The sequence below is a fragment of the Chelon labrosus genome, assembly GCF_963514085.1.
Source record: "Chelon labrosus genome assembly, chromosome: 9".
NCBI lineage: Eukaryota > Metazoa > Chordata > Actinopteri > Mugiliformes > Mugilidae > Chelon > Chelon labrosus.
In genome coordinates this window covers 26,167,492-26,190,143 of record NC_140359.1, presented here as the reverse complement: position 1 = coordinate 26,190,143, position 22,652 = coordinate 26,167,492, and the positions used below count along the sequence as shown (strand labels likewise).

The 22,652-nt window shown below is 43.3% G+C and overlaps 2 protein-coding genes across 2 annotated transcripts; one reads left to right on the top strand and one right to left on the bottom strand.

Annotated features, from left to right (window-relative positions):
- The first annotated feature begins 2,018 nt into the window (after positions 1 to 2,018).
- On the top strand, positions 2,019 to 14,432 carry hspb8 (heat shock protein b8). The gene is made up of 3 exons (XM_084552322.1): positions 2,019 to 2,667; positions 6,483 to 6,546; positions 13,724 to 14,432. The coding sequence occupies exons 1-3, from the start codon at positions 2,238 to 2,240 to the stop codon at positions 13,896 to 13,898; spliced, it is 669 nt and encodes a 222-aa protein (XP_084408448.1). The 5' UTR covers positions 2,019 to 2,237; the 3' UTR covers positions 13,899 to 14,432.
- Positions 14,433 to 18,283: 3,851 nt separating this feature from the next.
- On the bottom strand, positions 18,284 to 19,482 carry LOC311493252 (heat shock protein beta-1-like; the record flags this gene model as incomplete). Its single annotated transcript, XM_084551811.1, has 3 exons — positions 18,284 to 18,463; positions 18,685 to 18,821; positions 19,135 to 19,482. 3 exons carry the CDS (start codon positions 19,480 to 19,482, stop codon positions 18,316 to 18,318), a joined length of 633 nt encoding a protein of 210 aa, XP_084407937.1. The 3' UTR covers positions 18,284 to 18,315.
- Positions 19,483 to 22,652: the final 3,170 nt, after the last annotated feature.

Genomic DNA, 22,652 nt, shown 5'->3' with positions numbered 1-22,652 from the left:
GCTTTGAGTTATGCCGCGACAGAAGGTCATGTTTTGAATTGTGCAGCACCATACATATTTATTTCTTATTTAATATTTATTGGTGTGTCGTTGCCCTCAGTAGTGATCAGTCTTTCTATGCAACACTGTCACTTTATAGTTTTTACGACGCTGCTGTGAATTAATTCTCTGGTTTCTTGTAAATTGTTCTCGGGTTCCGCCGTCTCGCCCGCACATGAAGCTCAAAGTAGAATCAGATGTTCAGAAAAGAGAGGGGCGAAAAAGTCTGACCTTTATTTTGGCGCATTTTGGGAAACAAGCTTATTTGCTTTCTTGTCACGAGTTAGAGGAAAAGATCAATACTGCTGTCAAGTTTGTTTTCTGAATTGTAAAGTACAATACAGAGATGCTTAATTCAGCTCTGCAGAAAAACTGAAATAGTAGTTGTTTCTTTATATCCAGCTGCAGACCACTCAGACATGAGTGCCGCATCAATGTTCTCTGATGTTTCTCTGAGGAACGAAGTGCATTTCCCCCCGTATGTGAAATTCCTCCTTCAAAGTTGATTTCAAGAGAGTTTGACTCCGCGGAAAGTCTGAAACTGCCTTTGCATATAATAAAGAGTTGTATTTCTCGATCATTTCAAATCCATCATCCTGTCTGCCCCGCAGCTCCAGGCCTGAAAGACTGCTCTCTATGCACTCAAGACTCTCAGCTTATTTCCCTGAATGTCAACTAAATTGGACAAAATGAAGGGGGGAGGGGGCGTGATGCGAGAAGAGGAAGGAACTTGGCACAAAAGCCGTAAACCATAAACTCCAAACCGATGATGTCTCATGTCAACCAGCGTTGACTCGGTGCCAACGCGGGGGGACATTTGTGTATTCATGTTGATAGACTTTCTCGATGGGCGCCCAGGGGCGACGACCCGCGCTCCCCCATCTCACGATGTAAAGTTTACATTCGTTCTTGTGAGAAATGATTTTTGAATTTGTAAGTAACTGTGGTGTAAATATGCATCTGCATTGTATAGATGATACAAACAAACAAAAAAAATGTGTGATTATTTAATTTGCAGAATGTCATCTGGGCCTTGTTGTCAAAATGTCACGGCTAAGACGCACCGACCGGTGAAAAGGGAAAAGAAGATTATATCAGTGGATGAACTCTAGGTGTCTTTGTGCTTGAAATCCCTCTGATCGTGTATTTTATTATTTTTTGGAGAATTCCAATGACAAGGTCATACAGCAATAGTGATCCGTTGTTTCAGTGTTACATTATGCATATTCTCCTCGTTTTCCCATATGAGCACATTGCAAAAGCACATATTTTTCATACTGCCACGTTTTATCTTGTGTCAGCGTCATGTAATAATGTGTCCCCTAGAAACTCAATCACTCCCACCGCGACCCCATGAAACCAACGTCCCCCCTCCTACTCACTGTGTGTAACAAGCTATATAAAATTATGTTCTGAACGAAGTGCAATTGCAGTCTTGTTTTGATGCTCCCCAAAAAGAAACAGCTGATCAGTTGCAGTAAACAGACGCCATCTTCAGTCCTGAGTCGATTTGTTTTATCCGTGCTGTGACCTCAGAGCGTTTGACCTGAAGCTCTGCGTTATCTTCTATTAAAAAGCCTGTGAGTCACCGACTGGTGGAGAGGCTCCAGCTCTGGTTGAGTGACAGGGACCCTGTTGCTCAGTTTGGTCAAAGGTGGGCTGGTCCGTGGTCAGCTGTTGCGTCCACGCTGCAAAAAGTATCCACACCAGCAACTTATCCAACTTTAATATAAGCTTGTGCTTGACATTCAACATTGAAAAACTCTTTGAATGATTAACTTGATAAAAACAAACCTAAAAACAAACTATTATTTTAATGATATGCTCTTTGTTTTAAGGGTTTAAAGATTTAGTGTTAGTTCTTTTTAGGACATTTCTTGTAGTGTGAGAGCTCTCCAGATCCTCCCCGCACTTTCTGTGCAGACTCGTCGTCTGGGAAATTTCACTCCAGTATAAAACCCCCAGCCAGAAGAAGCGTGCTCAGTTCACTTTAAAGTTTTAAGAGCGTCCAACTGCGGAGTTTGTGGTCAGATCAACAAGTGACTGGTTGCGTAACGGTGATGCGCGTAAACCACAAGAGATAAGGCTTTACTACACACAGAGATAGGTGCTTCCTTTTCTTATTTTCAAAGAAAATATTTTGTTTCTGGGTTACTTTTTGCAAAAACAACTTTTTCTGGCTTTGAGCTCATCTGGACATGGCAGAGGGAGACTTTTACACCATGGGAAGCCGGCAGAGGTTTCCCAGAGACCCGTTTGGAGAGGCGTCGCCGTTCAGAGATCAGTCTCCTTTCAGGGATCAGTTAACGTCTCGGTTTATGGAGGATGAGTTTGGGATGTCACCTTTCCCCGACGATCTGGCGATGGACTGGCCGGGGTGGGCTCGGCCGGGCCGCCTCAGCACGCGCCTCGGCACCTCGCCCTTCAGCAGCACTTTACGCACAGGCTTCCCCCCGCGCCAGTCCACCGGAGGCCCCACGCTGTACACCAGCAGGTACGGCGAGCCTTCCTCCCGGAGCTCCCCCACCACCACCGGGGGAGAGCCCTGGAAGGTCTGCGTGAACGTCCACAGCTTCAAGCCAGAGGAGTTAAACGTCAAAACGAGAGACGGATTTGTAGAAGTGTCAGGTGAGTTCATGACTTCACAACTTTTCCTAGAGTTTAAATTAGTTTGTGACAGAGTTCATTGGAGAGGAGGCTCCTTAATTGAAGGTAAAGTGGCTGCTGTGATGTCTTCTGATCAATAACTGGAGGTCAAAGTGATGACAAGTTACCACAACCATCAGATCAGATTTCAGATTCATATAGTAATAGTTAAATCACTTTTAGATCACATTTAAATGCAACACCTGTTTTCCAAAGTGCCCTTTAAGGAGGAATTTATCAGGTCAAAGTTATATTTGTGGCACTTTGAACAGAAAACACATTAAATACAATATAAACATCAGGAATATTACAAATAGTATCACACGTGTACAAATTAGGACACTTTATGGGGAATTATTAATGTTACAATAATATATTTATGATATTTCCACCAGAAATAAATATTGAAAGAGATAGAATGGAAATAAAATCATTATATATATTCAAAAATGTTTCAATAGCTAATAAAACCAATGGTGAGGAGGAATGTGCCAGGAAAACTTGGTTCTAAAATCTTGGCTGTGGCTCTGCTTCCCCATTCTGTATATTTTATCTGTACTGAATCTTTTACGTCTAGAAAATCATCTTTTAAACAACAGCCACGACTTGGCATCAAACAAAAAGACGTGGACATGGATTTGGCCATGTTAAATGCACGTAAGAGCAGCAGTCCGCACAAGTCAACATCGGATTTAACCTGGTTTCCATGAAGCGAAACCTAACACCTCGGCGTCTCTCAGGATTCTAATTCACCCTCGAAACATCAGCTCTTCCTCTTTGGCAGCGTAACTGAGGCCGTGCAGTCGAAAAAGTCTCCGCGGTGTAACGTGGCCTCCGCATTAATAATAAGTCTCGATATGGAAGTGCGCGACAGATTTTGGGGACTGGGAGTTGCAAGTTGGCAGGCAGATCTTCAAGCTTAGACACCTGTTTCAGATTCTTCGAGAATCATTCCCTCGGCCGCCCATGAGCTCGATTTAGATTTAAGGCAAGGCCCGTGACAACAGTCTCTGTTTACAATAAGACAAGCCGCACGCTGCTGCTAAACACCAGAGAAAATGTTCCGGAAATAGAACCTCACTTCTACCCAGAGTTTGACTCTGCTGGTGCTGTGAGCTGTAGAAGTTGCTTCTTTAAGTTTCAGGGGAAAAAAAACGGATGAATTCCAGGGATACCCAGCACTTAAGAGGTCGCGAAGGACAGCAGCCCCCCATCCTGGCTCCCAAGTTTTTTATAAACACATTGTTGGTATGCCAGTTGGGTCATTCAATCAGTGCCATCTTGGGCTTGTCTGACTCAGTGACTCAACCTGTTTCTAAATGTGTGACAGGGAATGTAATGGAAGTATGTCAGAGTTGTTCAGTACGTGAATGAGCAGATCTTTAACCCAGAAGCATGTGTAAAGCTTTACTGAAAGAGGTCAGAGAGGGAGCAGTGTGGTCCTGAGGGCTCAACACAGATCCGTTCAGGAGTAAGGACTGGGTGTCTTTTGATGTCTTAACACATTTCTTTCATGTCGAATTTAAAAGTCTGCTCAGAAATCAGATTTGATGTCGAAATATCTGGCTCATCATTGACAAAAAAAGCAATTTTGTGTTCCTTCCTTAGAGCAGAGTTAATTTCCTCGAAAACTATTTCAAAATGCCTATGACTCATCCTGCACTTAAGGGCGTATTCTGAGTAGGGCCTTGGAGCGGACCAATCAGAGCAGATCTAGCTTTTTGGGAAGGGGTTGCACCCTTCCTAACTTAGTTTTAGTTTTTTATGGGAAACACATACTGTATGTGAATAAATGGCAATCTACTAACTGTTTCATGGGGACTTTTATATCTCTTACGCTAATTAGCGCTTGATCAAATTGACCCAAACTATCTGAAACACAATGAACATGTAGATAAGGTAGTGTTCTTAGAGCTATTGGTAAAATGACAACATCTGGCCTTTGTTCATAAGCCTAAAATGTTGTCCTGTTTGTTTATGTGGTGAGGTATCATGCTCTTTGGGGTGGATGGTGGGGTCAGCAAAGCTTAAGCACCAAGAGTCATGCTGTTTCACTTTTAGTTATTTTTTTGTGCTCACGTCTGAGCAAAACTATTTAGTGGCAGATCAGGAAACAGTCACATATTATATTATTTGAGCTGAGGTCATTTTACAAAACAATTTGACCTTTTAACGTGGTGGAAAGTAGTTCGTCACTACACTCGTAAACACACTTCAAACCATAAATAGAGTAAATCTGCTCCCGGGCTGAAATGAAGACGCAGTGCTGCAGTGTTTGAACTGTGGCCACATTTACAAAGCCAATATTTCGTTGTCTGGATTGAGGGTGTCTGTGGGATTAACTAAACACAGTAGATTTACCTAGAGTTAGGTAGCCAGTCTGCTGGCAAGTCTACAGCCACTCAACCCAGACCATTAGCAACGACGTATGTGTTCACATGCCCATAAAAGCATCAATTAAAGCCTAATTTGTCTGTCCACATGGTTTCCATCTTAGTTCATCTTGTTGGTGTGTTTATTTATTTGTTTATTTGCTGAGGACAGTGCAAATTAATGAACACTTGGTGCAAATGCATGCTGGATTTAGCTAGGAGCTCATTTCCGTCCGTAGTCCTCAGACATTGGGACACAAACATCAAGTAAACATACAGACATAGCAGCATAAACAACACTATTTAAAAGCAGCAAATAACAGTTCAGTTCAATGATTAAAAGACTGCTTTAGAGTATTAAAGTGCCGATCAGACTTCCATGTTTCTGTCGCTACTGGAGACTCGACCCGTCACCTGTTGTTTACCCCGTGTAACACTCTCTTAACCATTATCACGGTAATTAGGCACAGATATTTTTGTATTTGATGGATTATTAACAGGTTGCGCAACGGTCTCTCAATTGCTCCAGATCGGGTCAGTCTGTTCTGATTGAGATGTTCTGGTTGGGCTGTTAGTCTGATTACTTGTGTCCATGGAAACAAAGCTAATGATGCAACTATTACGAGCCACACACATGTCATAGTAAAGCCCTTGATACTTTCACAGAAAACATTATCCATTACATCAAGACTGTGCTCCCCTCCCAGAACATTCTAGTTCCACTTCTACACATCTGGAACTTTCTTTCTCTGACGTGAGAGACTTGAAGTCATGAGGAGGTCTTCATACTGATCTCATTACTTCACTGACGTTTGTAGCTCGCACCTACTCTCCTGAGCTTCCCCCAGCGTCGCGGCGTCCATCTCCGGAGGACTTTCAGCAGGCGGGGACGTCACCGTGGAGGTTTAGGGTAACACATAGTCAAGCCTGAAGTGCACAAAAGGGGGTTGAAGGGTGGAACAGGCCCCGCTGCTGGCGGCAGCTTTGACATTTAGCAGCCCGGGAGCAGCTGTTTGCAAACCCAACAGACAACGAGGGAGATGGCGGAGGGAGAGGCGGGGGGTTTCTAGGACTAGATGTTCTTACCAAGCTCAAACCACGTCTTTGAGAGGCATTCTCGGAAACGATGAAATAAAAAAGAAAGAAAATAATTTCAGCAACGCACTCCACCCTGCACGTCCCAAAGCGAATACACTGCAGGGACTGAGCAATGGAAAACCTGGTGTGTGCCAAGTGAAACGTGGTTTGAGCTCAGTTACATCAACACCCTTTTCATGGAGGATTTAAGGCTCACAGGTGTTGGGTAAATGCTGATAGCATCCGTGATAAGGACATGGATTTATGATCCACAACTTTGTTTCCTTGTTGTTGTACGTATTTTGAAGGTGACTCGACTCAGCGACTGACGTATTTTGTTTCCAACAGGAAAACATGAAGAGAAACAGGACGAAGGCGGCATAGTGACAAAGAATTTCACAAAGAAGATACAGTGAGTATCGTCTCAGTGAACTCTCATCATGCTTTGCAGTGAATGATGCTTTCGCTTAATTTTGCACACAAAAAATCTTTTCACCATAATTACGAGCACATATTTTGGATCTAGACCACGGGTGTCAAACTCGTTTTAGTTCAGGGGCCACATACAAACCAATTTGATCATAAGGGGCCCGGACCAGTAACATAACAGCATAATAACCTATAAATAACTCTAGATGCTTCCCTTTGTTTTAGTGCAAAGAAGAACAAGTACATCATGAAAATAATGAACTACCCTTTTACAAAAGATTTGATGAACAATGGGAAATGTTTTAAGAAAAATAAGTGTACTCTCACCACATTGCTGCCATCTGCTGTTTGGTTGTGGTATGTTAGCAACAGTTACTAAAAAGATGAGACACCTAGTGGACAAATTAGGAACAGGCACCAATTTTATTGAAAAGTTGCAGTTATTGTCTTCTATGTACTTTTTGCACTTTGCAAATTTATCCTGCTGGCCAGATCTGACCCTCAGCAAGCCAGTTTTGGCCCGCAGGCCGTATGTTTGACATGGTTTGAATGGTTTTGGACTTCTAGAAATATTAGATTATGCTGATGGCGTTGCTAAATCAGGCTAAACAGTTTGCCGTATACAGCTGCATTGAAGTTATACAGCATGTTTACCATCATATTTGTGGTCAAGGGGGTTAAGTAGCAGGATAGAAATGTAAAACATTAAATTATAGTTATTCTTTAAGTATCTCCCTGATTGCATGATGATTTTCCTGCGCTATACGTCACCTACTCTATATGTCATGTCAGTGTATGTGGCCCAAGAATAACACGATAGTAGCTTAGTAAAGTATTCTTAATGGAAATTTAAAATTTGTTTTTTCCCGGAGAACAAATTTAAAATGTTCATGACTCATCCTGCACTGGTGGGCGTGTACTATTCCTGTGACCAATGAAACGCCTTCCTTCTTTCTCCATGCATCTCTTCTGTACAAGCTTAAAAAAATTCGGACCTTTCGCCCCGTGGTGGTGGTATTAAGAAAGGCACAACTCCCGCCTTCTACCGCCACGTAACTTGTGCAATCAAGAACAATACAGACATATGCATAAATTTGCTAACTCAAGATAAAACTCTAACCTATTAGTTTTCCTTTAAACGTCAAGTTTTTCCTTACACTGTATCTCCTTACATCTCTGACTCGTTTAATCCCTCTGTAAATCTCTAACCGCTAACCTATGTAACCGCCATAGACTGAGAAATGCTCCTTTTAAGGAAATGACCTTGAGGAAGGTCAGGACATTTTGTGGCAACGTGTTGCATACAGATAAAATATATGAATGGTGGTATTTATTATCTCTCCAGACTGATAGCGTCTAACAGAGAGCATTCACAGTTCAACTCATCTAAGCCGAACAGACAACACATAGGTTCCCTTAAGCCTGCCCGTCTCGGCGCCTCTGCCCGTTTAATTGAACGGTGGGAAGACTTCAAACGGCGACACTAATCGCTGGTGCGAATCCCTGTCTTCTGGCACGTCACTCTGGTCTTGGTAATTTCCTGCTGGCTAATTACTGAGCAGGAGAGCCACACTGTTCATATCACAACCATTTGAACTGGAATTCCTTCAAATCAGGCATATGCTCCTCAACAAAATAAAACCTGAAGTTAGAGACAGACAGACGGAGAGAGAGAGAGAGAGAGAGGAGGGGTGGTGGTTGTGGTCGCGGTGGGAGTGGGTCAAATATAAATAACTGGCCTTGATAACACAAATCCACTGACTATATGCGGGCGAGACTGAGAGTGAAGGAAAGACATAGTATGTTAAACCTTTAGTACCTAAGCCTCAAAATATCAACCCTTACCTTTTTTTTTTGCTTATTTTATGAAGCTTGGTTTATGGTCGCGCATCACTTACTACGCTGTAGGTATGTGGGCCGACAGCATGACCTGACGTGCACCTCCCCAGAAGTGTAACTAGGTGTCTCCTTAACGCAGCCCACAACAGCTGTGATTGGTCTGAAATGCGTTTCCTTGTCTCTGCATCAAGACTAGCACAGAAATTAACTTCAACTCCAACATGAGCCGCTCGATTCCACTGTCCAGGGTGTACCCTGCCTCTTGCCCGATGACAGTTGGGATAGGCTCCAGCCCCTCCAGAGGACAAGCAGTTACAGAAAATGAATGAATGAATGCTGACAGGTAGAAATGCTTCCAACCCTCTAGGTTGTAGGCTAAACCTAGAGCAGTTGAGGGCGTACAGACCGAGCTTTCACCACTTTCTCCTTTCACCTTAACAATCAGACCATACATCAAACCTCAAAATCAACTGAACAAAAACCAAGGACACGCAACAAAAAACAAGCAGAATTGAATAGTTTTCGTCTATTTAGCAGCCTCTCTGACTCACACTTTCGCAGAACTGAAATACAAGCACATTCTTTTAAAAAGTGTTGCTTTTCTTTGCGGCGCAGACGTATTACTGATGAGCAGTAAACAATGCAGAGTTGGATTTTTCCGTTGAGCTGAACAAGTGAGGAATGTGTAAGCTATTAACCAAAAACGTTGCTGTTGACTCAGTTCTGAGGGCTTCTCTATAACCTCAGGTCACGTTCCTTCGCTTTCACAACAACCCTCATCTGTTTTGCATGTGACAGCGTGAACGGTGCGTCACTCAGAAATCTCTTCTTCTGCCTGACGATACGACTGGACCGACTCCAACTGTGTCTGAGCGAGTGGGAAGGGGCATATGGGTTACATGTTGTATATTCACAATTCATGAACACACACACACACACCGTGTCCGGTCTCACTGTCTTGTCTCTCGGCTTCAGAATCTCGGCAGGGGAAAAGCATACTGGACAGTTTTTTGGCAGCTGTACAAAATCAATGCCTGAGATAAACTGTACGCTTGCCAAACTTAAATAAACTCCCCGAGCTGGACAGATAAGGTTTCTGCTCGAGTCCCATGTAATGAGCCAGCTGAGTGATTTGACTTTGTCAGAACGGGAAACTTTGCTTAGCAGCAGTTGGCTCCTTGCAGGAAGGTGGACGGTACCGATACGTGCAACTTTACATTACTTTTCACTGAGTTACCAGCTGAGCTTATATTACCTCAAACAATAAAAGCTATTGTTGGCTGTGGACGACACTTTGATCCAGACTGGAATATCTCAACAACTATGGGATGGCCAGTCGCAATGATGTCCCGGTTAGTATGGGGAGATCGGTATCGGAGGCCGATCAAGACATTTTTAAAATGATCGGATCGGTATCAGGCTTCAGCCGACTCTTTTGTAGTTATTTATTAACCACGTCCCAGTAGCGTCAAAACGTCTTCTTCTTGTTCTGTTTTAATGGCAGTCAGCTAGCGTCAAAGCCGCCAAAAATCAAAGAGAAGAGAAGAAGAGCAAGCATAATCACGTGACTAAATGTGTCTGGTGTCGAACTTTACTCTAGGAAAAATGAAGTGAGTCAGACAGAAATTTGTAAATTATGCAGTGTGGATGTTTGGCGAGGTGGTAGTCGGAGATCATCATTCAATACTACCAACTTCACCAAAAAAACTACACAACTACAAAAAAAAAACATTGATTCTACTCCGGTAAAGGCTGCACCAGCAAACACAAAGTACGAGCTCCATTAGCTTTGACAGCTCCTGTTTATTGGACTACAGTCGCACGGTGCACATGCATGTGATCTAGGAGAATAGAAGTAAGATAAGAAAAGCCGTTTGTTAATTTTGGATCGGATCGGGACTTGGATCGGCCGATACTGAATATTAAAAGATTGGTATCGGATCAGCGGGCAAAAAAAAACACGTTTGTGACCACCTTTTCTTGAAAACTTTAATACACATATCCTTCCCCCACCAGAATTATTATATCACCAATATCTGGTCCCTGAACTGATCTAATCAGTCACTGCTGGCTGAATTGGATGGACCATCACTGAATTTACAGATGGATTGGCACAAAATTAAACACATTCATGGTTCCCAAACAAGTCTAGCAGTTTTTTTTTTCTAAAGCATCATGTGTTTTACAAAATTGTAGAGCTTGTACAACCACTTCAGCTGCCATGGAATTTGGTTCACAATGACAAAATCCCCACAAAATGAAGTGAAAGGAATTGAAGTAGTGATCCTATAACTTCTCCTCTGTAGTAGCTCCCTCAAAAATAAATAAACAAATCAAATATAGCTGTAGTTTCCGACCAGATCACTGCAAATGTTAGCATGATGACATGTTAAATTAAGATGCTAACAGAGGTGAGGTTAACGTGCACATGTTGTTGTGACTTTCTCCCATCATCATCCTAATTTGTTTTGCAAATGTTAGCATGCTAACATTCTGATTGGAAATTACAGCACATTTGATCACTGCAAATGTTAGCATGCTAACAACAATGGAAACATGTGCACATTAGCCTCACCTCTGTTAGCATCTTAATGTGTGTTTCTTTAGCGTCTGGTTTCAACATTGCGACTAAAAATATATTTCACCGCAGTTTTCTTTTCCACATTGCATTTGTAAATGTTTTTCTGCAGTAGAATGATATTCAAGATGTTTTTTTTTTTTTGTAAAAGTGATGATAAAACCTGTTTTTAGAAAAGAAACTGAAATGAATCTGGGTGAGCTCGATGCCGGTGTGATCCAGATCACAGATAGCACTCGCCAGCAGTTTCAAGTTTTATGCCTTTAAACCTCTTGGCCTCCATTAACCCTCCCACTTGAACCCACGTGTCCTTCGCCCTCCAAACTTATCTTTGGACTCGTTTTATCGTTCACACAACCTTCTTTATCTCACAGTTCTTTGTTATGTTTGTGCATGAGCCAAAATCTGCTTTTCTTGTATTATTTAGTATTTCATTTTTGGTTGAAAACCCTTTGTGTCTCAGGCCTCTGAGTTGTTGAAGTGGACCTTTAAAGCTCACTGTGTGATGTCTGTAAATAGACGTGGCAGCTTACGTGGGGTTTATTGTGTTCTTCGCTCCATTCTGTCTTGTATTTCACAGTGGAGTGGTAGGCCAGTAGAGGCTCCTGTCTAATTAAATGGAGGCTGGAGTCTTCTCCTCTGCACACAGCAGCCTGGTGTTTATATTAACTCCCAACAACACTTGGCTGCTCACACAGAAAACCTATAATACCCATATTTGGCCACGCTGTCTGACAAAGAACAGAGGTCGCTTGCGTCAGTATGTGTGTGTGTGTGTGTGTGTGTGTGCAGAAACTTTTAGAGTACTTCCATCCCCAAAGGGAAATGTATTATACGTAGATTTATAGTATGGGGTATAAGATTCAGAAACATCCTTGTTCCTCGACTCTGTATAACAGAATTAAATCCTTGCATATTGCAGCTCCAGCCTGATTTTTCAGCAACATCCTCCTGCAAGGTTTGGAAGCCAATTATCCCGCTCCACTGTGGAAAATATAACATTTTCAGCGTGAGAAGAGTCAAAAATGAAAGCAAACATCCATTAGCTTAAATTAGGTGGTGCCTATATGACGGATGAGAGATGCAGATTTGCAAAATATGCACCGGGGGAAATTTACAGGTGTTAAACTCCTGCAGACACATTCGAGGATGGCAGTCTCCTAAATTGGTGTGCGCACATGTGTTTTCTCTCCTTCCTCGTTGCGGCAGAGCTGGTGGATTTTTAATGAAAACCCTTAATGACTTTCACTTCATCTCCAGGGTGGGGGGGGGTTTAGGTATTTTTTTTTTTTGTGAGTTTGGAAGGAGGGCTAGCCAAGGAGGACAGGGTGACCGCTTTTAATAACAGTCTTGCCAACTCCTGAGCCAAGTAATATTTTGTCGCTGCTAGACACACGGCGGTAAAATAATCTGATGGGAGGCTGTTTATGGGTATTGACAAAATGTCAATGAAAAATACCCAGACTTCGACGGTGCTTGCACAGCGGCTGTTATGGAGAAAAATGTCAGTGGTTTTTCGTGACCTCCAAGCAGGTACTGAGCAGTTTCTCCTCACTGCTCTCTTTATTTTGTGCTGGTGTTCAACAGACCCCTCTCTCGCGCTTGCAGCTGGTGCAGACCGGTCAGTTGCAGCTGTGCTGCCTTTTAAAGGGACACATACAGTGACCTCTCTTCACTGACTCCTAGTAGCTACGTTTTAGGGTTGAGTTTAAGATTTTAGTGCACAAATTACTAAAAGGACTAGGCCCAGCTGATCTCTGAACTCTTACTATCACACGTCCCGTTCAGATCACTCAGGTAAACTACATCAAGGTTAAAACGCAGCTGCAGCTTCCAAATTCTGAAACCATAGGCTGTATATAAATATGGACAATGTGTCGCCACGTCCTTGCATTGGCCAAACTGACGCTAGTTTGAGTCAGAGTCTGATCAGTATGGTACGAGAGTGGAGCGATGCGGAGCCACGTTATCGATGACCTGACCACACTTCCTCCAGACTCACTCACATTTTCGTTTCGTTATGCTACGCTGGGCTCTACCTCCACCAGTTACAAGGAAATGTTGGATTATACACTGTACTTCCTCCCACGGTCCCATGGGACTCTTTATGGAGTGGCTGGCATCCACAAGCAACTGGTAGTCGCCATTATGTCACATCCACACGTTTCTGAAACGAAACTTATCCAAACAATTGATGCTTGAACGTACATCTACATTATATTACCTGCCTAAAAAGACGGATACAATCCTTGAAAATAATTTATTTTATGTGTATTTTAGTGTTTTAGTTTGGCCCAAGTCCCATCCACTAACATGGAGGGGGTGGAGCTTATGACCTATACTGCAGCCAACCACCAGGGGGAGCTGTACTTGCTTTGGCATCTCTGTTAAGGAGCTGATCCGCGGCCCATCTTTACATCTGAAACTATTAGCCTCTGCAGACTGGCCCAGACACTGCCTGCTTTTAAATCCCTCCTTAAATTATTTTTATTCTTTGGCATTTAATTAAATTTGAGAGCTGCATTTTTAATTTCTAGTTTCTTTCTCCTCCTTGTCTTTTGTGTCAACTGTCTACTTGTTAATGTTTACTTCTGCGACTCACTTTGTGCAGCACTTTTGTCAACATTTGTTTTTAAATGTGCTCCATCAATAAAAATGATATTGGCATTAACATATTTCTTTTAAACTTCTCCGCCATGTCAGCTTCCACTAAATTGCTCCCATCTCTCTTCTGTTTCATCAGGATCCCCATAGACGTGGACCCCCTCACCGTCTTCGCCTCTCTGTCCCCCGAGGGCGTCCTCATCATCGAAGCCCGCCAGACGCCTCCGTATTACCTTTTCAGCAGCGAGGGCTCCCAAGGTGGCGAAATGCAGGAGGTGGAGGACCCTAAGCCCCAGGAGGCCCCTGCAGTTTGAATCTCCTCCCGACTGAAATAACACCGTCTTCCTGCACAAACCATTACAAGTTTGATATGAATTGTGTGGCCTTCAGCTTCCTGTTGATTGATACCTGAAATTAAAATGTACAATATGCATTAAGTCCATATCAAAGCTGCAGTTTCTTTTCTTTTCTTTTCTTTTCTTTTCTTTTTTTACAAGAATTGAACAGAGACACAGTGGAAGTTTTCAGCGTTCGCCTTAATACAGTTCTGGTTTACTGCTCTTCACCATTGCATCTATCGATCATCTATTATTTAATTTGATAATTTTGTCCAGGAAAAAAGGTACTGATGTGTATGTTCAGACAATAAAACAATTCAAACGTCATAGAAGTTAATAGGAGACTAAGAAAACACGAAAGAGAAAAGGAATCTGTTTATGTTTGTTTTGTTTGTTTTCTGTGTTTTTTTGGTGTTAAAATGAATAAAATGATTAATTGACTTTCTAAATTGTTTTAATTCATTTGTTTCCCTTTCTGTTCCAGTCCAATGTGTCTTTTAATGTATATTTAAATACAAAATGCAAAAGTCTAAATGAGTCAGGAGTCTTATTTTCTTAGCTTCTCTTAGGCGACCTTGAATAAATGGTGAATATGACTTTGCTGTTGGCATTATTCTAATTTTCATGATAAAGATTTTAAAATCTCAAACAGTAGCAGCGCTTTAGTTTAAGTTTTTGCATTTGCAAGCAATATATAATCACAAAACAAATGGTTTATGGCAGACTGTAAGGATGTTTTCAGCAAACATAATGGTTTTAGACTTAGATAAACTTTATCGATCCACAAAGGAAATTGCTTGGTCACAGTAGTTCAGATGCACAGAAAAAAAGTGAAGAAAAAAAAAAAAACTCTTGAAAACTGCTAGTAAAAAGAAAATAGGTGTAAGGCAGTAAAAAAAAAAAATTTGAGAAACAATATATGTACAATATTTGCATATGTACAAACCTACAAGAAATAGAATTAAAAGTAAATATACACTATATATATTTATAATTTTTTCCATACAACTATAGATTCACTAAAATCCCTTGATTACAATCAGGCACTGAGCAAACAGTTTAATACATCTTGTGCAGCTTGATGCATGTTCTTTTATTAAGTTGAGTGCCTTTACGTTTTTGGGGTTTCTACAGGTGTGGATCTTCTTAGTGACTGAACACTATAAAAAAACATAATTGATATTTTATACGTGTGTCCTAAAGGGCACACCATCTGTTGAAGGATGACTTACTGTAAATATACCTCAGTGGTAGTTCCGTCAGGGCTGCGAAGCCTTCTCTGCTGGCCTAAACTTGATCAAAATCACTGACTTACGTTTTAATATTTTCCCATTAATCTTATTAAATTATTCCAATAGTTTATTCTTTTCATTTTATGGCATATCTGTCTCTCAGCTGTGGTGCTTCTGCCAGTGTAACTTTGCATTAGAGCTTTTATCCAATCATATTTCAGCTGTCCTGTGATAGACTGGCGACCTGTCCAGGGTGTACCCCGCCTCTCGCCCGATGACAGCTGGGATAGGCTCCAGCAGACCCCTGCAACCCTTAACAGGAATAAGCGGGTACAGAAGATGAATGAATGAGCTGTCATGTGTTGCTGGAGTCAAAGAAATCTGCTTGGGCCTTCACAATTAAAACTGCAGGCTGCTGAATCTTGAAACACATTGTAATGACGCTGTTCCTTTAACCAATCACGTTTCAAGTTCATATTCTTAGTCCTTCTCTGTGGTCTACGTTTTCACGTCCCCTGATTGGACGGTCAAAGAGCCGCTCCCTTTAATTAAGCCAAGCTAGCGGTTCATGTTCATGTGTTGCGAGCTACACAAGCAAATCGTCCCCGTTAACGCAGATCTTCTTAGAAAGACATTTTCATGGTGGACTTTGAAGAAAACGTTGAGGAAAGGCCGCCCAACCCTGAAGCTAGCTAGCCTGACCCAGCCACTTTCAGGTCAGCAACTATGAGCGCTACCTTTGGTTGACAGGCTCTGAGGAGAACTCTAAATAGTTTTGTATGTTCTGGTGAGTAAAATGAATTATATTTACATCTTTTATGTATATTTTTGTCATTTTATTGGGTGCTTCTGCTGGATTTGAACGGCTACAGTGAGTGAGAGGAGACTTTTTGAATTGTTCTGAGTGAGTTCCTTGTAATGGCATTCATCTCACTATATGAGATACCTGTCTATGATGCAATGTCCTGTTTTACTGTGTATCCGTATGAAGTTGATGGTTTCTATAGCAGTGGCATCATAATGATTAAGAGGTATTAAGAGGTCTAGGTGGAATATGCACGGCCCACCACTGATATACCTTATTATGTGCCAATTGATTACACAGTAAATATCAGTCTGATTTGCAGTATAGTATATGTACTGATGTACTTATTTTAAGACATTTCTTCCCGGCTTCCTTTTTCTGTTGATGTCTTTGTATCGACTGATGCAGTAAACGCGTCCAACCCGTCTCCCAGTGTGTCTGAACATCTGTGTCTTTCACCGAGGAACCGTGCCACTCGCGGGCCTGGTTCCAGGGTTCCAGGGTTCCAGAGAGGCCTGTGGTGTTATTGTTGGATAACAGAGGGAACTGGGCAGCAGATTAGCGGAGGGCTTAGTGCTGGGTGAGATTGGCGCCGCTGCGTGCCGCAGAATGGACCGAACTCATTGAGGCGGCCCTGCCAGAGCGTTTGAATGCAGTGTACTGCAGAAATAATCTTCTCTGTGTGTTGGAATCGGGAGGGGTGATCATTTTTAAATTTAAAAAGTTTCCAAACTGAAGCCAACAACAAAAGGCCTCCACAGCGTTCGGCGTTGAAGAGGCGCACGTGTGATGTGTTATCTCGCATAAACTGTTTTATTTACCGCCACTGCGTATGGGTTGTGCTGTTGCCACGGCAACGGCGACACCGAAGCCCCGCCGGTTTCTCCTCCCTCCTTCTCGCAATTTATTCATGCATTCAAGTGACAGCTGTGCACACGTATAGACTCTGACTGATGTCTGAAGCGAGCCCGATAATGAAGCGCTGCTTAAATCTTTTGCGCTCGCGTACTGATTATGATTCTCACAAGTTATTATTCATTAAAAAAAAAAAAAGTTGTGAACTCACACATATCTAGCCTGCAGTTTATTTTAAGGCTGTGATGGTATAAAAGCATGTAGATGCAATGAGTAACACAACACAGCTATTTTCACATGCCAGTGTTTTATTGGAGCTCCAAAGACAGCGTGACTGCGTGGCTGTTATATCTATTGGCTAAGATGCTCGTGTCGAACTGGTGCAAAGCAAGCTATTGCGGGCTATTTCTGGGTTTTCTCAACATGATTCTGTGTTCCTGTTTACTTGACGTGTTCTTGCTTTATGTCAGCAGACTCCAGCTCTGGGCTCTGGACCTGCTCCTGCTCCTGCTCCTGCTCCTCAGGCTGAGTGACCTCCTCAGCCGCCTCCCCTGGACCTGCCGTTTCCTCCACGTCTCCATCCACGGCCACTTCTTTTTGTTCCAGCTCCTTGGATGGGTCCAGGGTTTCTTGGCTTTCCATGGTTTCCTGGGGCTTAGAAGGATCTTCTAGACTCTCTGTGCCTTCATCATCTGCAGGAACCGGCTCTCCAGCAGCTGGCTTTTCATGCGTATCCTCCTCCTTCTCCTCCTCCTTCTTCTCCTCCTTCTCCTCCTCCTCCTGTTCCCTCCTCTCCTCCTGCTGCTGAATTTCTCCAGTGGCACTGCCAGGTTGGACCTGACCGCCGTGTGTCTCTAATGGCGACTCTTCTTTGTGATCCTCTGCAGATGGTATCTCGGCCTCTGTGTGGCTGGCTGCTGCCTCTTCTTCCTCATGTTTTGCTTCCTCTTCACCCGGCGCCTCTATCTCCACCTGTGTTTGTGCATGAAATATGAAAGATACCTCAGCTTTCTTTCCCCACCTTACTATTGAATTTGTATTTCAAAGGTGAGAACACAGGAGTCATATAGAAGGAGATATATATAACGCATTAGTGAGCTTTAGATGTACTGGGTGACAGATTTTGCTACCAATCTTTGGCATAAGCTAGGTTGACCAGTTGCTGGCTCTAGAATTACAGTCCTCTGTGGATCATCCCACAGATACTTGATCAGTTTGGGATCTAGTGAATTTGGAGGCCAGATCAACACCTTGTGCTGTTCTGTTTTTGTATGTGTGTCTGTGTCAGGCTGCATCCTGCTGGGGATGGCTGCTGCCATCAAGGAGTGTCATTGCTATGGGGTGGGGGTGCCTGGTCTGGTTTCCCTGCAGGACACTGACTTGTCAGAAGATGTTATTTGCATCTCCTGTCAGTGGTTTTAATGTTGTGGCTGATCTGTGTATATTTACCACATTTATATTCTCATCTAAACTGAGCATAACTTCTAGTATTTCTGTAAATCTAAATAAACTTTCCAGTGGTGATCACCTTTATTGGAATGATGAAGGCAGCAGGGACGGAGGTTTCGGGGACCGGAGCCTCCACAGTCAGGACACCATCAACAGAAAGTGTGGACGTGATTTTGGTAACATCCACCTCGGCTGGGAGCCTGAAAATGGCACAAATCATGTTCACAACGCCTCTACGCGCAAAGTGCAAACAATGAAATGAAACTAATGTACGTAATGTCTCATTTTACAGCTCGCCGAGCGTTTCACAGACTGAACACTGCTGCAAACGTAGCCTCGGCTGCTGCCTGGCGTTTAGAAAAGCCTTAAAGCGTGAGTATTTTATCATCTACAGGTTAACGTCGGTGTTTGCTTTGCGTACCTGTATTTCCTCGTAAAACATCTGGTAATAAATCCGTGCTCGTCTGGCCTCTCCTCGTGCTTCCCTAGGGGCGGATTACCGTTTATGGGGAGGAATGTGAGGGCACACAGAGGAATCAAGCAACACAGAGAAAACCACTCAACACAGAAATTAATTTCTGCCACAGAGCTGTGATTTTAATTTCCCCTAGCACATTATTTAAACAGCTTTTTTTTTTACATTCAGCTTCATTTTTCTCCCCCCATCAGTGTTTGCTTTTAAGGCGTTTATTCTGTGAACTGTGAGAAACGTCTATTTAGATAATAGATAATAATATTAGATAAAGATTAATAATCCTATACTAAGAGTAGAAACTATTCTGTGTGTAAAAGCAATTAGCAATGTTAACAAAGTGAACCTTGTGAGCCGTTTAATTAACAGAGCTGTAAGCCAAAGTCCTGTACCTCCAACTTCCAGGAATCCGTCTCTGACGCTGAGAGAAATCTCCGAGGGGGAGAAGTGAGCCACATCCATGCTGACCCTCCACTGACTAATCTTCTGGCCTGGATGATGCATCGACTCTGAGATGTGGGGCACAAACAGCGGGGCGGGTATGTACCCCGGCCAGGAGCAGGCTGCCAAACTCCTCTGGAGCCAGTCCACATCCTTCCAACGAGCGTCCCCTGGCTCCAGCAGAGGTGGCAGGCCAACATCCTGACTGAAAAGCCGACTGGATTGCCACCATTTTCTCAGGGGGTACCAGCGGTCGGGCCTGCCGTACTCCCCGCATGACGACTCTGTTTTGGTCTGTTCGCTCATGTTTCAAGACGGAGGAAAAAATAAAAGTCGTAACTTTCGGGCTCTCGGGGCTGACTCACTGAAATTCCAGTTATTAAAATCTACTTAATGAACAAGGGGATGAAAAAAGAAAGACTCGCCAAAGCCTGGTGCGTTGAACCGGAGAAATCTCTGAGGGGCTTTATATAGAGCTCCTGTCTGTTTTAGCACTTATTAAGCACTCATGCCGATCCCATGAGTCGGGCGCGCGGACATGGGGTGATGGGTGTGGGGAGGAGGCTGCTACCTCTCGCCGGCCTGAAGAAGGACTAATTAGTTGTATTTTTAACTTTTAAAGGCGCGATGGCAAATAGCGAGCGCTTGGCCGCGTCTGAACCGTTTCATCCGCTGCCTGAAGGCTGCTCTTCTCACATCCCGGTGAACTCTATTTCGTCAGCGGTGACCGGGCTCCTCGGCCCCGTCGCGAGCCAGCCGCGCTTGCCCCCTGTGTTTCACCCCTCGAAGGACACAGCACTTTTGTCTGGAGCATGAAATACCTCTGCTGCAGGCTGAGAACGACACAAAAAGGCTCTTTTTGTGTTATCTGGACTGTTTCACTGACGTGTCTGTGTGCCGAGTGTACGAAGCTGCTCCCCTTCCTCACATTTTTCTTCTTTTTTTTTTTTTTTTGCCCGGCAGTTTCAACAGGATTATTATTGTTCCCTCTTTCATCAAGTGTGACAGACTTGTCAGTGCTTCATTTTTTTTTTGGAGCCGTGTGCCCTGAGATCTCGGCATACTGTCCACTGGAGCACGAAACAGATTGAACAGATGTTTCTGACACTTTGTGTGATGCCTTGCCTGCAGAATCTGTCTGTAGGCTACGCTGTGAGAGGTTAAACCGATTCTTTGCCGTCGCTGCTGCTGCTGCTACTGCTGCTACTGCTGCTGCTGGAGTTCCCTTAAAAAAAAATTGTTAAAGATTTCCATCTGTACCGACGGAAAGGCACATATATTTATTGTGCATTAAGGTGTTTATGATATAATGTCAAACTAGAAGATGTGAACAAAGACGAAGGATATCCAAACTGGACTGACCTGGATGACATTCAAAACCTGCACTTTGGGACATGCACCTTTCTACTATTGTGGAAAACGATTACTCTACAAGTCCAGATTCCTTTCTTTTTATACATTTTTGGATAAACCATGACATTAAATGTTTGCTGCTGTAGGTTGTAGAAATACATTTGCTGATGTTTCAGTCTGGACACGTCGTCAGTGATGGTTTCCCTGAGTTCACTGAGAGTTTCGGCTCTTTCAGCATTCTCCTGCTGACCCCACCGAGGGAGGGATCAGGCCCCAGCGTGTGTCCAGACTGCTAGCCACTTGGAGTCCCTGGCTCTCCTCTCTCTTGAGCCAAAGCCTTCTTGAGTCTCTCTCTGCTCCTTCGGCTGTACGGCGCATGGTTCATTCTCCTCTTCCTCTCCTCCGATGCCCAAGCTGCTGAAGGCTCTGACCGGCGGAGACTGAGCGGCTAATCCCCTTGCATCCGACATCCGCTGGGAAACACCTGGCTCTCCATCCGGACTGCTGACAGCTACTAACCAGCTTCTCGTACTCAGGGGGATTCAAAGGTCGAAGGTCAAAAAGGTTTTTATTGTTATTTTGACCATATATAGCAGGCGCAGTACATAGTGCAGTGAGAGGACGTTCCTCCAGGACCATGGAGCTTCATGAAGACGTAGGACTAAGTACAATACAAGGGACTGAGCATAAAGTGTGCGTGTGCAAGCTTATGCAGACAATCCAAAAATAATGCAAACAATACAATACAGACGGCGCAAAACACTTCAAACGATTCCTTTCAAAGGCGCCTTCCAAACTATCTTCCCAAGGGACTGATTGTCTCCAGCAGCACAATTATTTTCCCTGAATCCGACACAAGGCCAATACCTGGTCGCACACTGGATTGCGCGATGTAACTTGGGAACCTAAGCTGCTGTCAGAAGTCCACCAACAGTTGCTAATCTCTCGCTGAGGTCAGGATGTCTGCAGATGATGTCGCCCTGACAAGGATGATGGTGTTTTTAGATGTGTCTCCATCAGCGCCGTCCCTCTCCAGGTGCCTTTGCGCAGCAGCATATCAGGCGAGCACAGCTACGCTTCCAAGACGTTGAGAAAAGCTGCTGCTGATGCCTAAAGTTTATGTTCCAGACTTCATCCCTCTGTATATTTCAGCTGTCGTCTTCCTTCTTATCTTAGCCTTCCTTCGTGCTTGAACTTTTATTCGTACAGACAAATGCATGTGTAGACTTACAGCTCACTAGCCGTGCATGAGCCAAACACCATCTGCTGATTCACTGATTACTTCCTCCTCTCATGCTCTCCTGGATGTTAATTAGTGGCGAGGGTTGAGTCAGTCTAGCTCACCAGGGTAAACTCTGGTAAAGGTCTTTCCTGTTTTCCAACATTCTTTTTCCCACCTTTCCATTAGAATAGATTAGAAACAAAAGTTTGGTTTGAGTTGGGTTTTCTGGGTTAAACTCAGACGTGCATGGAGTGAAGTTATACTTAAAAGGTAGATTAATTGGCTGATTGCACAGAGTTGGAAAATTATTAGTGATTTTAAATAATTTAATCATTTGGAAGGGTCACACCCACATTGACACCCATAGGTGTGTCTCAACCAGTTCTTCAGAACCGAAAAAGCTACTCTTGCTACTACCTACTAGATGAGCGGCAAAACGTTAGTTGCAGCTGAGTCGGCATGGTGTTACGAGCACCTCTGGTGGTCAAGTAAAACCCCCCAGACAGCCTTCACGTCTGGAAAAGGGAAAAGTGATAATCTATTAGCCTCCGTGACCAGTCAGATCCAGCACCGTTTGTGAGTTTATTTGCGTGTAAATCCGAGTGAAATCCTTCAGAAGTTATTCTCTCAGATGACTTTCCCCACCCTCTGTAAACACATCATCTCCAAATCATTTTGATGTCTCAAATCAGGATTAACTTCAAAGATCAATGGCAATTTATTCATCTCACCCCAAATAAAAAAAAAAAAAAGCGTCTCTTTTGAAGGAACCAAACTATCTCTTTCTCCGCAATCTTGTTTTTTTTTCCTGATTTCTGATGCATCCCCATCTGGCAGCTGCTAAATATCAGAAAGTCTTTTTTTTTTTTTTTCCCCTCCCTTGAACCGCTAATACCCTTCT